Consider the following 18,467-nt stretch of genomic DNA (forward strand, 5'->3'; position numbering starts at 1 on the left):
TAAGTGACTCAGATTTAGGTTTAGCAGAGCGAGCAGCGTCCCTGAGGCTTATGAAGAAGCGTTTATATCAGATCTACTGGTGCCTGAATCTGCTATTAGTAACGTACAGCTAAACTTACCCCTGGGGAAGAAACGGTTAATAAGTGACTCAGATTTAGGTGCAGCAGAGCGAGCAGCGTCCCTGAGACTTATGAAGAAGCGTTTATATCAGATCTACTGGTGTCTGAATCTGCTATTAGTAACGTACAGCTAAACTTACCCCTGGGGAAGAAACGGTTAATAAGTGACTCAGATTTAGGTGCAGCAGAGCGAGCAGCGTCCCTGAGACTTATAAAGAAGCGTTTATATCAGATCTACTGGTGTCTGAATCTGCTATTAGTAACGTACAGCTAAACTTACCCCTGGGGAAGAAACGGTTAATAAGTGACTCAGATTTAGGTGCAGCAGAGCGAGCAGCGTCCCTGAGACTTATGAAGAAGCGTTTATATCAGATCTACTGGTGTCTGAATCTGCTATTAGTAACGTACAGCTAAACTTACCCCTGGGGGAGAAACGGTTAATAAGTGACTCAGATTTAGGTTTAGCAGAGCGAGCAGCGTCCCTGAGACTTATGAAGAAGCGTTTATATCAGATCTACTGGTGTCTGAATCTGCTATTAGTAACGTACAGCTAAACTTACCCCTGGGGAAGAAACGGTTAATAAGTGACTCAGATTTAGGTTTAGCAGAGCGAGCAGCGTCCCTGAGACTTATGAAGAAGCGTTTATATCAGATCTACTGGTGTCTGAATCTGCTATTAGTAACGTACAGCTAAACTTACCCCTGGGGAAGAAACGGTTAATAAGTGACTCAGATTTAGGTTTAGCAGAGTGAGCAGCGTCCCTGAGACTTATGAAGAAGCGTTTATATCAGATCTACTGGTGTCTGAATCTGCTATTAGTAACGTACAGCTAAACTTACCCCTGGGGAAGAAACGGTTAATAAGTGACTCAGATTTAGGTGCAGCAGAGCGAGCAGCGTCCCTGAGGCTTATAAAGAAGCGTTTATATCAGATCTACTGGTGTCTGAATCTGCTATTAGTAACGTACAGCTAAACTTACCCCTGGGGAAGAAACGGTTAATAAGTGACTCAGATTTAGGTTTAGCAGAGCGAGCAGCGTCCCTGAGGCTTATGAAGAAGCGTTTATATCAGATCTACTGGTGTCTGAATCTGCTATTAGTAACGTACAGCTAAACTTACCCCTGGGGAAGAAACGGTTAATAAGTGACTCAGATTTAGGTGCAGCAGAGCGAGCAGCGTCCTTGAGACTTATAAAGAAGCGTTTATATCAGATCTACTGGTGTCTGAATCTGCTATTAGTAACGTACAGCTAAACTTACCCCTGGGGAAGAAACGGTTAATAAGTGACTCAGATTTAGGTGCAGCAGAGCGAGCAGCGTCCCTGAGGCTTATGAAGAAGCGTTTATATCAGATCTACTGGTGTCTGAATCTGCTATTAGTAACGTACAGCTAAACTTACCCCTGGGGAAGAAACGGTTAATAAGTGACTCAGATTTAGGTGCAGCAGAGCGAGCAGCGTCCCTGAGACTTATAAAGAAGCGTTTATATCAGATCTACTGGTGTCTGAATCTGCTATTAGTAACGTACAGCTAAACTTACCCCTGGGGGAGAAACGGTTAATAAGTGACTCAGATTTAGGTTTAGCAGAGCGAGCAGCGTCCCCTGAGACTTATGAAGAAGCGTTTATATCAGATCTACTGGTGTCTGAATCTGCTATTAGTAACGTACAGCTAAACTTACCCCTGGGGAAGAAACGGTTAATAAGTGACTCAGATTTAGGTTTAGCAGAGCGAGCAGCGTCCCTGAGACTTATGAAGAAGCGTTTATATCAGATCTACTGGTGTCTGAATCTGCTATTAGTAACGTACAGCTAAACTTACCCCTGGGGGAGAAACGGTTAATAAGTGACTCAGATTTAGGTTTAGCAGAGCGAGCAGCGTCCCTGAGACTTATGAAGAAGCGTTTATATCAGATCTACTGGTGTCTGAATCTGCTATTAGTAACGTACAGCTAAACTTACCCCTGGGGAAGAAACGGTTAATAAGTGACTCAGATTTAGGTTTAGCAGAGCGAGCAGCGTCCCTGAGACTTATGAAGAAGCGTTTATATCAGATCTACTGGTGTCTGAATCTGCTATTAGTAACGTACAGCTAAACTTACCCCTGGGGAAGAAACGGTTAATAAGTGACTCAGATTTAGGTTTAGCAGAGTGAGCAGCGTCCCTGAGACTTATGAAGAAGCGTTTATATCAGATCTACTGGTGTCTGAATCTGCTATTAGTAACGTACAGCTAAACTTACCCCTGGGGAAGAAACGGTTAATAAGTGACTCAGATTTAGGTGCAGCAGAGCGAGCAGCGTCCCTGAGGCTTATAAAGAAGCGTTTATATCAGATCTACTGGTGTCTGAATCTGCTATTAGTAACGTACAGCTAAACTTACCCCTGGGGAAGAAACGGTTAATAAGTGACTCAGATTTAGGTTTAGCAGAGCGAGCAGCGTCCCTGAGGCTTATGAAGAAGCGTTTATATCAGATCTACTGGTGTCTGAATCTGCTATTAGTAACGTACAGCTAAACTTACCCCTGGGGAAGAAACGGTTAATAAGTGACTCAGATTTAGGTGCAGCAGAGCGAGCAGCGTCCTTGAGACTTATAAAGAAGCGTTTATATCAGATCTACTGGTGTCTGAATCTGCTATTAGTAACGTACAGCTAAACTTACCCCTGGGGAAGAAACGGTTAATAAGTGACTCAGATTTAGGTGCAGCAGAGCGAGCAGCGTCCCTGAGGCTTATGAAGAAGCGTTTATATCAGATCTACTGGTGTCTGAATCTGCTATTAGTAACGTACAGCTAAACTTACCCCTGGGGAAGAAACGGTTAATAAGTGACTCAGATTTAGGTGCAGCAGAGCGAGCAGCGTCCCTGAGGCTTATGAAGAAGCGTTTATATCAGATCTACTGGTGTCTGAATCTGCTATTAGTAACGTACAGCTAAACTTACCCCTGGGGGAGAAACGGTTAATAAGTGACTCAGATTTAGGTTTAGCAGAGCGAGCAGCGTCCCTAAGACTTATAAAGAAGCGTTTATATCAGATCTACTGGTGTCTGAATCTGCTATTAGTAACGTACAGCTAAACTTACCCCTGGGGGAGAAACGGTTAATAAGTGACTCAGATTTAGGTGCAGCAGAGCGAGCAGCGTCCCTGAGACTTATGAAGAAGCGTTTATATCAGATCTACTGGTGTCTGAATCTGCTATTAGTAACGTACAGCTAAACTTACCCCTGGGGGAGAAACGGTTAATAAGTGACTCAGATTTAGGTGCAGCAGAGCGAGCAGCGTCCCTGAGGCTTATGAAGAAGCGTTTATATCAGATCTACTGGTGTCTGAATCTGCTATTAGTAACGTACAGCTAAACTTACCCCTGGGGAAGAAACGGTTAATAAGTGACTCAGATTTAGGTGCAGCAGAGCGAGCAGCGTCCCTGAGACTTATGAAGAAGCGTTTATATCAGATCTACTTGTGTCTGAATCTGCTATTAGTAACGTACAGCTAAACTTACCCCTGGGGAAGAAACGGTTAATAAGTGACTCAGATTTAGGTGCATCTAGGTAAGCGTAAAGGAGAATGAGGGAGGGTTGGAGTCTTCCAGGTGCCACTGACCCCAGGGATGAGTAACGTTTATTAAATGTGATTGTTTATATGTAAATTAAACTTGCAGTAAACAGTGATTCAAGCCGTTTGTTGCCAGTAACACACGTACAAGCAGTAGTTTAACTCCTAGATTAACATCATTGCATACTATGATTCAGTTTCTTTGTTATTAGCATAAAAAAGGATTTACCCCCGTAATTGGCAGCAATACATATAGAAGTAATTTAAACCCCTAAGCACTATAACACTTTCATTGTAAGTAGTGATTTATTCTTTTGGTTGCCAGTAATATTTCTTTAATAGCCTGTGCCAGTTTCAGACAAACATAGCAAAAAGCACCTCTGTGTAAACGAGTTAAACCCTTTGTTGCCAGAAACACGTATTGCTGTTGGTTAACCCCTTAGTGTCTCAAAATGCTTATGAGCTAGTGATATAATCCCGTGATTAGCAGAAGCAAGCGTGCAGTTTTGCTTTAACCCCCTGAGTGCCATAATGCCTTGATTAACAATAATGTGCACAGTGATTTAGCAGTTTGAATGTCAGTAACACAAATTTATTGTTGGTTTAAAGTTTGATAGCTCATATATGCTCCAGGCAATGATAAGATTAAAGGGACAGTACACTGTAAAATTGTTTTTCCATAAATGTATTTTAAATGACCTGTTATACCAACTGCAGAGTATAAAATATTTGAGAAATTGCATTTTCGGGTTTATTTGTGTATTTGAAGTAGCTGGTTTTGTGCTTTGAAACCACAGCCTATTACAATGGGTTGAGCTTCAGGTAATATCAGATCTCATTATGTTATCACTTTGTGTACACACACTTGCTTCCCTATCTTATATTTGTCTGGAACACCAAAGCTCAATACATAGAGAGAACAATGGAAAATTATCATTTTATTACTTAACTATCATGCCCCTCACTGACGGTGTAATCTCTTCTGCTGGCTGTGTATACTTAGGCTTGTCAATAGCATATACGCCAGTATCAAAGCTTTCAGTATAGGTTGGGAAACCACAAACTAAATCAGCTATTTCAAATGCTGAAATAGGAGTAAAGGAGCTACTTGCAACCAATTTAATACACTCTAGCAGGTAAAAAGGATCATTGGGAATAATTTAAAGGGGAGAAAGTTTTTGGGTGAACTGTCCCTTTAATCACCTCTGTAGTGATTTAAACAATGTGTTTCCAGAAACAAAATATAGCTGTTGGGTAACTCCTCGATTGCTCAGAAAATACATGCGTCAGTGATTAAAACCCATGATTGCCAGAATAAAAAGCACTTGCAGCAGTTATTTTACCGCGTGATTGTCTGCAACAAATGCATTCATAAGTTTACCCTTTAATTGCCCTTTACCTTATATCCTGGTGCCAGCATTTGCTGATCCCTGCCCTATGTATGGAGCCATTCTATATAGGGTCTGAATAACACAGTGAATTCCACCTCAGTTGCATGTGTGTAATTTTAGGATGGGGCTCCTCTGAAGAACAAATAGAGCAGACACCTGATACTTACACCAGATTTTGACCAATTTGAACAACAAGATGGCGCAGAGAGTTCATCAAACATCTCAGGTCTCCATAAGGAATGAAGAGGTAATTCTGCTCTGTTTGTACCTGCGGTTCTGCACTTTTTGTACCTGCGGTTCTGCGCTGTTTGTACCTGCTGTTCTGCGCTGTTTGTACCTGCGGTTCTGCGCTGTTTGTACCTGCTGTTCTGCGCTGTTTGTACCTGCGGTTCTGCGCTGTTTGTACCTGCGGTTCTGCGCTGTTTGTACCTGCGGTTCTGCGCTGTTTGTACCTGCGGTTCTGCGCTGTTTGTACCTGCGGTTCTGCGCTGTTTGTACCTGCTGTTCTGTGCTGTTTGTACCTGCAGTTCTGCGCTGTTTGTACCTGCGGTTCTGCTCTGTTTGTACCTGCGGTTCTGCGCTGTTTGTACCTGCGGTTCTGCTCTGTTTGTACCTGCGGTTCTGCGCTGTTTGTACCTGCTGTTCTGCGCTGTTTGTACCTGCAGTTCTGCTCTGTTTGTACCTGCTGTTCTGCTCTGTTTGTACCTGCGGTTCTGCGCTGCTTGTACCTGCGGTTCTGCTCTGCTTGTACCTGCGGTTCTGCTCTGTTTATACCTGCGGTTCTGTGCTGTTTGTACCTGCAGTTCTGCGCTGTTTGTACCTGCGGTTCTGCTCTGTTTGTACCTGCGGTTCTGTGCTGTTTGTACCTGCTGTTCTGCGCTTTTTGTACCTGCGGTTCTGCGCTGTTTATACCTGCGGTTCTTCGCTGTTTGTACCTGCGGTTCTGCGCTATGTGTACCTGCGGTTCTGCGCTGTTTGTACCTGCGGTTCTGCGCCGTTTTGTACCTGCGGTTCTGCGCCGTTTTGTACCTGCGGTTCTGCGCCGTTTTGTACCTGCGGTTCTGCGCCGTTTTGTACCTGCGGTTCTGCGCCGTTTTGTACCTGCGGTTCTGCGCCGTTTTGTACCTGCGGTTCTGCGCCGTTTTGTACCTGCGGTTCTGCACCGTTTTGTACCTGCGGTTCTGCTCCGTTTTGTACCTGCGGTTCTGCACCGTTTTGTACCTGCGGTTCTGCGCTGTTTGTACTTGAACTTGCTGATACTTACACCAGATTTTGACCAATTTTAAAGAACAAGATGATGCAGAGAGTTCATCAAACATCTCAGGAACCGCTGTTTGTACTTGCTGTTCTGTGCTGTTTGTACCTGTGGTTCTGCGCGGTTTGTACTTGCTGTTCTGTGCTGTTTGTACCTGCGGTTCTGCGCTGTTTGTACCTGCGGTTCTGCGCTGTTTGTACCTGCTGTTCTGCGCTGTTTGTACCTGCTGTTCTCTGCTGTTTGTACCTGCGGTTCTCTGTTGTTTGTACCTGCGGTTCTCTGCTGTTTGTACCTGCTGTTCTGCGCTGTTTGTACCTGCGGTTCTTCTGTTTGTACCTGCGGTTCTCTGCTGTTTGTACCTGCGGTTCTTTGCTGTTTGTATCTGCTGTTCTGCGCTGTTTGTACCTGCGGTTCTGTACCGTTTTGTACCTGCGGTTCTCTGCTGTTTGTATCTGCAGTTCTGCACTGTTTGTACATGCAGTTTTGCGCTGTTTGTACCTGCGGTTCTGCGCCGTTTGTACATGCGGTTCTGCGCCATTTTGTACATGCGGTTCTGCACCGTTTTGTACCTGCGGTTCTGCGCTGTTTGTACCTGCGGTTCTGCACCGTTTTGTACCTTCGGTTCTGCGCTGTTTGTACTTGCAGTTCTGCACTGTTTGTACTTGCTGATACTTACACCAGATTTTGACCAATTTTAAAGAACAAGATGATGCAGAGAGTTCATCAAACATCTCAGGAACCGCTGTTTGTACTTGCTGTTCTGTGCTGTTTGTACCTGTGGTTCTGCGCTGTTTGTACTTGCTGTTCTGTGCTGTTTGGCAAACACCAGCCTTATGAGCAGCAGAAGGTCACCAAACATTCAGTTAAATTTAAAGACTGTTATTTATTAACTGAAATTATTATATTTATAGGAACGCATTGAGTTTGATGACATCGCAATTTACTTCTCCGAAGAGGAGTGGGGCACACTAACAGGAGAGCAGAAAGAGATTTACAAGAATGTGATGCTAGAGAATTATCATAGTCTTTGTTTGCTAGGTAACAATTCTATACTGTTACTCTAAGCTTCTCTCATTTTTTTCTTTCTCTCTCTCTCTCTCTCTCTCTCTCTCTCTTTTTTTCTCTCTTTTTTTCTCTCTCTCTTTTTCTCTTTCTTTCTCTCTCTCTCTCTCTCTCTCTTTCTCTTTCTCTCTCTCTCTCTTTCTCTCTCTCTCTTTTCTTTTTTAAGACATGATGAGTCCACGGATCATCTTAATTACTAATGGGATATACACCTCCTGGTCAGCAGGAGGAGGCAAAGAGCACCACAGCAGAGCTGTTAAATAGCTCCTCCCTTCCCTCCCACCGCAGTCATTCTCTTTGCCTACGTTAGTGATAGGAAGAGGTAAAGTGAGGTGTTAAATTAGATTCTTCAATCAAGAGTTTATTATTTTTAAAGTAGTGCAAGATTGTGCTGCTTTGTTCTAGGGTGTAGCCGTAGTCCATGTCAGTCTCTTCAGTAGAGCAGTGGTGGCTTTAGAGCAATGGGAACTTGTGGGACATAATTCTCACTGCGCCTCCCATACATTGATGCTGCCCTAACTCTGATATCCTAAGTAAGATGACTCAGGCTTTATCTTTATCCACAGGGCTATGAGAGGGAGAGGACCTCTTAAACCTGCTGAGCTGCCCTGCTGTCGGGCAGATTTCAAAGGTAAGTGCTGACTTTTTTATTCTGTGTCTGAAGCAAGAAGAGGATTCAGGACAGAGGAAGTGTAGCACTTTACTGGGACATATAACTCCTATATATATATATATTAAGGAGGATTCTGTGACAGCATGTTAATAGCAGGCACTGGGGCTGAGGAGAGTGGCTTTTCTGGAGGCACTTGAACCGAGCTGGATACAAAAGGTCTCAGGAGATATGCCCAATAGCAGAGAAGGCTAATCTGCATGATGTATACTTTTTATATGTAATGCACATTTTATACCTTACATTCAGTATTACAATTTGCCCCAGGTTCACAAAGAAGGGTTCAGTTATCTCCCGGTAGTCTGTCTCTAAGATAATAATGGCGACCGGGAGAGCATGTATTGTTACACCCACGAAGGGCAGGGTTATGTTTGGCGCCATTTTTGAGCGGCTCAATTGCCATTCTCTAGGTTTAACTTTGCTGGAATCTCTGAGATGTGTGTTATCACGCCCACAAGGGGCAGAGCTATGTTTGGGGCTGACTTAGGCTGCACTCGCTTTATTTTTCTTCCGTTCATCGGAAGGTAGATTGGTTATTCCTTGCTAATACAGTACTCTTCACTTTTGTGGGTCCGGATAGCGCTGCAACTGCGCTCCGGATCTGTTTTGGATCTAAGTCATGTTTTTTTAGATACATGAAGTTCTAAGGGTGAATGAGCATTAGGAGGGCACCTCTGCAAGATTTTACTGAGGTTTAAAGGGCCATAATACCCAAATGTTTAAACACTTGAAAGTGACGCAGCATAGCTATAAAAAGCCGACTAGAAAATATCACCTGAACATCTCTATGTAAAAAAGAAAGATATTTTACCTCAAAAGTTTCTCAGTAGCCACATCCCATTGTAAAGGACGTCTAAGCAGCAAATCAGTATGTCTGTCCCGGGACAGCTAAGGGATTGAAGCCTGTGCACTCTCATGTTATTTCCCTATTCAGTATAAGAAACTTTACAATGAAATCTCATGAGAGTTAAGTGAAATCTCATGAGATCACAGTAAAAGAGTTCATGACCTCAGCACTGCTGATGCTGATTGGCTGCTGTTCATTTCTTATTTATTTTTATTTTTTTACCTACAGCTGGGCAACAGCTGAGTATAACTTTTTACACAACACTTACTCTGGTGATCTGAGGAAATTGTGAGGTAAAATACCTTCCTTTTTTACATAGAGATGCTCAGGTGATATTTTCCTGTTAGCTTTTTACGGTTATACTGCATCAGTTTCAAGTGATTTAGCATATGAGTATTATATCCCTTTAAGTCAGTGCTACAATATTTGCGTGCTAATCTAAGTACTTTTCTGCACACAAAGATAAAAGTTTCAGTTTTAAAATTTAAAGAGACAGGAACGTTTTTTATCTGTTAATCTTATTGAAATAATTTCAGCTGTTTATTTGTTTAATCCAACCTTTGTATCTTAGAATGAAACAAGAGCACACAAAAATTAATAACTTTTTAAATTTAAAGAGACAGTAACGTTTATTTATCTGTCAATTTTTAATAAAAAACTTTCCGTCTTCGCTCAGGCTTGGGTTCGAGATGTTCAGGATTCCTGAGCAATAGATAATAGTGTCCCAGGGACAAAAAATCAGAGTTCAAAAGGTTTTCCTCCCAGAGTCAGGTTTCTGCTTTCAAGATTATCTGCAGATCAGATAAAGGGAGAGGCATTCTTACACTGCGTAGGAGATTCTCAGACAGGGGAGTGATTGTTCCAGTTGCACTACAGGTACAGGGTCTGGTTTTTTTTTTGTCCCAATCGGTTTGTGGTTCCCAAATAAGAGGGAACCTTCACACCATTTTTAGATCTCAGGAGTCTAAAACAGATTTCTTAGTTTACCGTCCTTCAAGATGGAAACTATTCGATCCATTCTTTCCTTGATCCAAGAGGGTCAATTTATGACTGCAGTGGATTTAATGGACACGTACCTTCATGTGCCATTCTCAAGAATCGTCTTAAGAGCTCTGGGATCGCTGTTGGCGGTGCTTTGGTTACGGGGCTTTATAGTGGCGCTCTATCTGGACGACATAACCTAGTCCAGGTGCCATCCTTACAGCAAGCAAGATGTCACACAGACATGGTGTTATCCTTCCCGCGATATCAAGATGTCACACAGACATGGTGTTATCCTTCCCGCGATATCACGGGTGGCAGGTAAATTTGGAAAAAAGTTCCTCAGTCCCAAACACAAGGCTAACTTTCTGGGGAACCATAATAGATTCCATATCAATGAAGATTTTTCTGTCAGAATGTCAGGAAATCAGAGTTTAACGATACTTGTCTAGTCATTCAGTCCACCCCTCAGCCTTCAGTGGCTCAGTGCATGGAGGTAATCGGGCTGATGGTGGCGGCAAGGGTCATCATCCTGTTTGCTCGGTTCCATCTCAGACCTCTGCATTTAAGTATGCTCAGGCAATGGATCGGAGATTATACAGATTTGTCTCCTAAAAAGCAGGAGACAAGGGATTCTCTTCAATGGTGTTGTCTCTGGATCATCTCTCCTAGGGAACCTGCTTTAGCAGACCATCTTGGGTGATTGTGACAACAGACGCCAGTCTTCTAGGGTGGGGAGCAGTCTGGGGCTCCCTAAGGACTCAGAGGGTTTGAACTCAGCCAGAGTCTGTTCTTCCTATAAACATTCTGGAGCAGTGAGCAATCTACAATGTTATTCTGGCCTGGCCTCAGTTAGCCTCGGTCCAGTTTATCAGGTTCCAGTCGAACAAAATAACGTCAGTGACTTACATCAATCATCAGGGAGGAACGAGGAGTTCCTTGGAGATGACAGAGATATAAAAAATAATTTAATGGGCGGAGGCCATTCTTGCTGCCTGTCGGCGATCCACATCCCAGGAGTGGACTATTGGGAGGCGGATTTTCTGAGCAGTCAGACTTTTCATCCGGGGGAGTGGGAACTCCATCCAGAAGTGTTTTCCAATCTGATTCTCAAGTGGGGTCAGAATGCCAAGCTACCAAGATACAGGTTGAGGTCCAGGGACCCCCAGGCGGAACTGATAGATGCTCTGGGGGTCCCTTGGACCTTCAGTCTAGCATACCTATTCTCTCTGTTTGCTCTTCTTCCTTGGGTAATTGCTCGAATCAAGCAGGAGAGGACTTCGGTTATTATCATAGCTCCGGCCTGGCCTCGCAGGATTTGGTATGCGGATCTGGTGGAGATGGCATCTCTGCCTCTTTGGACACTTCCGTTGAGAAAGGACCTTCTGATTCAGGGGCCCTTCCTTCATCCAAATCTAGTTTCTCTGAAGCTTACTGCTTGGAGATTGAACGCTTAATTTTATCCAAGCGGGATTTTCTTATTCGGTCATAGAGACCATGATTCAGGCTCGGAAGCCTGTGACTAGCAGGATTTACCATAACATTTGGCGTAAATACCTTTATTGGTGTGAATCCAAGGGCTACTCCAAGAGTGTTTGGAGAAGGTGTTACAGAAGCATTAGTTATTTTGTTGTGAAAAGCTTATTTCCCAGCAGCAATGCCTGAACCAGCAAGCCAGTGCCTAAGAAGGGCTCCAAGAAAACCATAACAAGTTTCATTTCATAAAGAGTTAACTCTTTTTTTTCAGCTTTTAGAAACTATTGTCTAATCACCTCTGGAGCCAGACTGCTAATTGATAAGATGAACTTGTAAACTTGTTATCTTAAGTACTGTAATCCTATTGTGGCCTGTCAAAGGACAGTGCTCTCTATCTAAATGTGTGATGGGGGATTTTGTGCTTCCCCCCCTCTCCCCCTGGGAGTGCCCTGTGTGCATGTAACCTTAATAAAAAGCAGGCTGGGCATCCCAGTCCTGAGTTCTTGTTTTGACCCTCAATCGCAGCGTTGACTCGTTTTTGTGGGCAGAAGGGTATCCTAGCTGTACTGCAGCTAAGGGAGATTATTCTATATTTGCGAGACTCATATAGAATACTATGGAAAGCAGCTTCTCCCCTCTTTAGCAATAGGGATCCAGGCTACTAAGCGGTCCATCTCTCAGCGAGACTAAGGGTAACCGTAACATTTGGCGGCAGCGGCGGGATTTTCCTGGATTTCCTAGGAGAGGTACAGAACGGATGGAGAGCGCTTACGAAAAATTGAAGCGTACAACCCTAAAGGATTTACTTGAAAGCAGAGGGGGGTACGCCAGCAACCGGCCGAGGAGAGAGCTGATCGCAGAATTGACCGAACTGGATCAGAGCTTCACAATGGCGGAAACACCGACCACGATTAGTGACGAAAAAAACCAGGATTGTTCGGGAAAGGCTCTCATTATACGGGCCGAACCCCTCCATGGAATTGGTACAGCAGTTGATGGCGGAGGCGGACGAGGATATACGAGAGACTCGAGCCCACGAACTCAACCTAGCGAACGCACACCGCAATGCTGAAGCCCCGCAGGTAATCATCCCTGTCGAAAATGCTGGGAGGCCCAAGATACCCTATGCGGCATTTCGACCCTTCCTAGAGAGCGAGACAGGGATTGATGAATATTTGGCGGACTTCGAAAGGCAATGTGCCCTGCACCAGATTCCCAACAGAGAGTGGCCCACGATATTGTCTGGGAAACTATCCGGGCGAGCCCTGGAAGCCTTTCGTACTCTGGGTGCTGAGGAAGTGACACAGTATGAGCTAGTTAAGGAGACACTGTTGCGACGGTACGCTGTAACTCCGGACACGTATCGCCGACAGTTTCGGGGCACGGAAAAGAAGCCTAACGATACCCATATGGAATGGGCGCACCGAATGCGGAGAGCGGCAAATCACTGGCTGAGCGGAAGTAAAGCGGTGACTGGGGAGGAAATTTTACAATTGTTTCTCTTAGAACATTTTTATAATGGCATGGAACAGCAAGGGAAGGAATGGCTGCGAGACAGGCGGCCTTCTACCTTAGAAGAAGCAGCCAAATTGGCCGATGAACATTATGACTCCCGTCTTCACGAACCCATGAACTACCGAGCTCCAGCACGGGTCGAACCCAGAGAGGTTTACCGTGCACCCCCTCGTGCTGAATTCCGAGCCCCGGTGCCCACAGGGCCCGTCCGACACTCAGGACCACCCAATAACAGCTCTGAGCGTCCCAGACCGACTTGCCACCGATGCAAGCAACCAGGGCATTTCATGGCTAGCTGCCCCCTTAATACGCACCAGACACCCAGGAATTACAATGACCCCTCTGGGTCCTATCGTCCGGCCCGGGCCCTCTGTGTTAACCAAGAGGCCCCTATGGAGGGATATGTGGGGCCGCTTCACGAGGCAGACCCTGTATATGCTGCCTCAGATAACCGCCAGCACCATCGGCAGAGGGTATGGCTCGAGGGGCGATCTACCGAGGGATTGCGAGACACAGGGGCTACTATCACGCTGGTACAGAGTCATTTGGTGCCAGAGCACAAGCGATCCGGACAGACTGTGGCCGTTAGAGTGGCGGGGGGGGATGTGTACAAAATTCCAACAGCTAAAGTGCATCTTGATTGGGGAGCGGGAAAGGGGGCTGTGAACGTGGGCCTAATGGATAATTTACCTGCCGAAGTACTACTGGGCAACGATTTGGGCCCCATGACTTCTGCCTATGCTCCAGTATGCAACAACGAGGCGGACCCAGTGACTACACGGGCCCAAGCCCGGACGGAGCGAGAGCTTTCACCAGTGCGGGAGACACAGGTAAGACCTACCCCGACCTTGCCTGACAGGTTAGGCCCCATACCCTGGGACACCCCAGATGCTTTCGAGGCAGAGTCTAAGACTGACCCGACCTTACAAAAGTACCGGGAACGAGCAGAGACCGGAGGGGGCGGGGCAGATAACGAAACATTCTTATGGGAAAAAGGGAAACTATACCGCTGGACAGAGAAAAGGGGACAGCGTAGGCGACAGCTGGTAGTGCCCCACAAATACCGTCAAGAAATCCTCAAAATAGGCCACGACATCCCCTTAGCAGGCCACCTAGCCGTTACCCGTACCCTACACCGCATTACTCACACGTTCTTTTGGCCAGGGGTGCACGCTGACGTTAGAACTTACTGTAACACCTGCGATGTGTGTCAACGAGTAGGAAGGCGAGGCGATCACCCTAAAGCCCAGCTAGTAAATATGCCCATTGTAGAGGAACCCTTCAGCCGGGTTGCTATTGACCTAGTGGGACCACTGGCTACCCCTAGTCCCTCCGGTAAGCGATACATTCTTACCGTAGTGGACTACGCTACCAGGTACCCAGAGGCTGTCGCCCTATCCAACATACAAGCGGATACGGTAGCGAATGCACTAGTACAGGTGTTCTCCCGGGTAGGATTTCCAAAAGAAATCCTATCCGACCGAGGCACCCAATTTACGGCTGAATTGACCCAACAACTCTGGCAGGTTTGCAAAATTAAGTCCCTCCTAAGCTCCCCATACCACCCCCAGACGAACGGGCTGTGTGAGAGGTTCAATGGGACCCTCAAGCAAATGCTCAAGACGTTCACTCAGGAATACCGAGACTGGGAACGCTTCCTGCCGCACCTCCTATTTGCTTATCGGGAGGTGCCCCAGGAAACGACAGGGTTCTCTCCCTTCGAGTTGCTCTACGGAAGAAAGGTACGGGGACCCCTAAACCTGATCCGGGAGCACTGGGAGGGAGAGATGGAGGCTGACGGTGTCCCAATTGTGCCATACGTGCTGGAACTCAGGGACCGAATGGAGCAATTAGCCAAATCCGTGCGGGCTAATCTCCAGTTGGCCCAGAGAAGACAGAAAGTATGGTACGATCGGGGGGCCCGAAAGAGAATCTTCACCATAGGACAAAAGGTGTTAGTACTTAAGCCGGTGAAGACAGACAAATTGCAGGCGTCCTGGCAGGGTCCCTACCAGATCGTAGAGAAAAGGGGAGACACCACTTATGTGATAGCTAGCTGCCACGACAACAATCTTAGAAAGACATTCCATGTAAACATGCTCAAGGAATATTTTGAGCGACCAGAGAACGTGACGGCCATATGTTGTTCCCCTCAGGAAGACCCCGACAGTTTACCCATTCCAGACCTATTAGAAAAGAGCCTCCCCACAGGTATAGTGGCTCAGGTTCAGATAGGGGACCGACTTAGCCCCACTGAAAGGGAGCAGCTCAACCAACTCCTCCAGTCCAAACACCTCACCTTCTCCCCGAAGCCAGGGTACACTACTTTAACCACCCACCAGGTAGATACTCCGGGACAAGCTCCCTTGCGCCAGGCTCCGTACCGAATCCCCGAAGCAGTTAGGACAGGAATGAAGAAGGAGATCGATGAGATGCTCCAGCTCAGGGTAATTGAGCCCTCCGATAGTCCCTGGGCCTCCCCAGTTGTCTTGGTGCCCAAGAAAGATGGGACCACCCGGTTCTGCGTAGACTATCGGAGGCTCAATGAAAATACCGTGACGGACGCTTACCCTATGCCCAGGGTAGACGAGCTACTCGATCGTATAGCCAGGGGAAATTACCTGACCACTATTGACCTCTGCAAAGGTTACTGGCAGATTCCCCTGGCCCCGGAGGCTATCCCCAAGTCGGCATTCGTCACCCCATTCGGCTTATATCAGTTTAGGGTAATGCCGTTTGGGATGAAGAATGCCCCAGCTACATTCCAGCGCTTGGTGGATAGGCTCCTGGATGGCTTCCAGAGTTTTGCTTGCGCCTACCTGGACGACATAGCGATCCACAGTGAGTCCTGGGAGGACCACTTAGCTCATGTGGGAATGGTTCTGGATCAGATCCGGGCTGCTGGCCTGACTCTGAAGCCAGAAAAATGCCACTTTGGTATGGCCGAGGTACAGTACCTGGGTCACCGGGTGGGGTGTGGAAAGCAGCGACCAGAGCCGGCCAAAATAGAAGCTGTCGCCAATTGGCCCACCCCCATCACTAAGACTCAGGTCCTAGCCTTCCTGGGCACGGCAGGGTACTATAGACGGTTCGTACCAGACTACAGCACACTTGCCAAACCCCTGACTGACTTGACCAAGAAGAACTTACCTCGACAGGTCCTGTGGTCTCCCCACTGTGAAACGGCTTTCCAGGCTCTCAAAAATGCTCTAATTAACGCTCCTGTCTTGGCGGCCCCAGCCCTTAACAAACGTTTTATCGTCCATACCGATGCTTCCATGTTCGGGCTGGGAGCCGTCCTCAGCCAAGTAGGCGAAGATGGAGGGGAGCATCCAGTTGCCTACATCAGCCGGAAGCTCCTGCCCCGCGAAGTCAGCTATGCAGCGGTCGAAAAGGAGTGTTTGGCTTTGGTGTGGGCATTAAAGAAATTGACTCCCTATTTATATGGTCAGGAGTTCACTCTGGTCACCGACCATAACCCGTTGGTGTGGCTGAACCGGGTCTCTGGAGATAACGGCAGGCTATTACGTTGGAGCTTATCGTTGCAAACCTTCAATTTCACCATTACTTACAGACCTGGGAAACAGAATGGCAACGCCGACGGGTTGTCCAGACAAACCGACCTCAGCCCCGCATAACCAGCGGTCTGGACAGCCTTAGTCTGCCCCGAAAAGGGGTCAGACCGTGTCTGCCAGAGTGTTCCACAGAAAGGGAGCAATGTTACAGAAGCATTAGTTATTTTGTTGTGAAAAGCTTATTTCCCAGCAGCAATGCCTGAACCAGCAAGCCAGCGCCTAAGAAGGGCTCCAAGAAAACCATAACAAGTTTCATTTCATAAAGAGTTAACTCTTTTTTTTCAGCTTTTAGAAACTATTGTCTAATCACCTCTGGAGCCAGACTGCTAATTGATAAGATGAACTTGTAAACTTGTTATCTTAAGTACTGTAATCCTATTGTGGCCTGTCAAAGGACAGTGCTCTCTATCTAAATGTGTGATGGGGGATTTTGTGCTTCCCCCCCTCTCCCCCTGGGAGTGCCCTGTGTGCATGTAACCTTAATAAAAAGCAGGCTGGGCATCCCAGTCCTGAGTTCTTGTTTTGACCCTCAATCGCAGCGTTGACTCGTTTTTGTGGGCAGAAGGGTATCCTAGCTGTACTGCAGCTAAGGGAGATTATTCTATATTTGCGAGACTCATATAGAATACTATGGAAAGCAGCTTCTCCCCTCTTTAGCAATAGGGATCCAGGCTACTAAGCGGTCCATCTCTCAGCGAGACTAAGGGTAACCGTAACAGAAGGGTTTATCGACAAGTTCCCTATAAGATCAGATCTCGGCTTTGTCTATTTTGTTACACAAATTTTCTGAAAAAATGGCAAAACCAGGTTTGCCCTGTGCAATGTCTTTAGTCCCTTAGCCACAAGTACATAAGGTGCAGTGTGTTATTCCCCTTTTTTCATATATATAGCAAGCTTTATATGAACTACAGGTACAGGTTGCTAAATGCGGTTAGATACACTCTCACTCACCCCGCTCTTCATGCGGCAGCCTCACTTGGTCTGTCCTCCCGGATCTGACTCCTTTCAAAACAGAAGGAAGAGGTCTTACCTGGTGTAGAGTGTCCGCTTGCAACCTCCACAGTCGCGGTTCCTGTTGCGTCCCAAATTTCACAGCTCGCCTGGTCACAGCTGCACCTGATGCTGCCTTCCAATTTGGGATGTGATCCTGAGAGCAAACTCCTTCCTGTTTGCAAGTTACATGAAGTAGAAAAGAAGAGGCGGATCCATCCAATACTTCCAAAACACTGTGAATTTATTGTAATTTTCTTTCACAAACAATTGTTGCAAAAAACTTCAGAGACACACACTTAAAACCATAGGAGCTGATGTGAGGTCCGGTTTCAGTCTTACATGTTTCGGCGGATCCAGACCGCCTTAATCATAGACCATCTGATGTTTGTGAAAGAAAATTACAATAAATTCACAGTGTTTTGGAAGTATTGGATGGATCCGCCTCTTCTTTTCTACTTCTTGTTACACAAATGTCTGGCGGATGTCCCAGATGTTCAATCATTCTGTCAGGCCTTGGTCAGGATCAGGCCTGTATTCAAACCAGTTACTCCTCCATGGAGTCTTAATTTAGTTCTCAAAGTTCCTCAAGGGGCTCCGTTTGAGCCCATGCATTCCTTAGATATTAAGTTGTTATCTTGGAAAGTTTTATTTCTTGTTTCTATTTCTTCGGCTCGGAAAGTTTACAGTATGAGTCTCCTTATCTTATTTTCCATTCAGATAAGGTAGTTTTACGTACTAAATTATGATTTCTTCCTAAGGTTGTTCTGATCGGAACATTAATCAGGATATTGTTTTTCCTTTGTTGTGTCCTAATCCTTCTTCTCAGAAGGAAAGACTTCTGCACAATTTGGACGTGGTCCGTGCTTTAAAGTTTTACTTACAGGCGACTAAGGACTTTCGTCAGTCTTCTTCTTTGTTTGTGGTTTTCTCAGGAAAACGTTAGGGACAGAAAGCTATGGCTACTTCTCTTTCTTTTTGGCTGAAGAGTATCATACGTTTTGCATATGAGACTGCTGGACAGGAGCCTCC

General features: G+C 46.0%; 1 protein-coding gene across 5 annotated transcripts in view; it reads left to right on the forward strand.

Annotated features, from left to right (window-relative positions):
* LOC128635654 (zinc finger protein OZF) overlaps window positions 1-18,467 on the forward strand; it is a 65,577-nt gene that overhangs the window by 41,622 nt on the left and 5,488 nt on the right. For 4 of the 5 annotated variants that reach the window (XM_053688742.1, XM_053688743.1, XM_053688741.1 and 1 more), the window contains 2 exons: window positions 5,185-5,311; window positions 7,231-7,357. In XM_053688742.1, coding sequence (XP_053544717.1) covers window positions 5,261-5,311; window positions 7,231-7,357 — 178 coding nt within the window. In that variant the 5' untranslated portion in view covers window positions 5,185-5,260. Of the gene's footprint in view, window positions 1-3,635; window positions 5,312-7,230; window positions 7,358-18,467 lie in introns of those variants that run through there. The other variant, XM_053688745.1, reaches the window with a different exon arrangement.

The sequence above is a fragment of the Bombina bombina genome, chromosome 7, assembly GCF_027579735.1.
Source record: "Bombina bombina isolate aBomBom1 chromosome 7, aBomBom1.pri, whole genome shotgun sequence".
NCBI classification, from domain to species: Eukaryota; Metazoa; Chordata; class Amphibia; order Anura; family Bombinatoridae; genus Bombina; species Bombina bombina.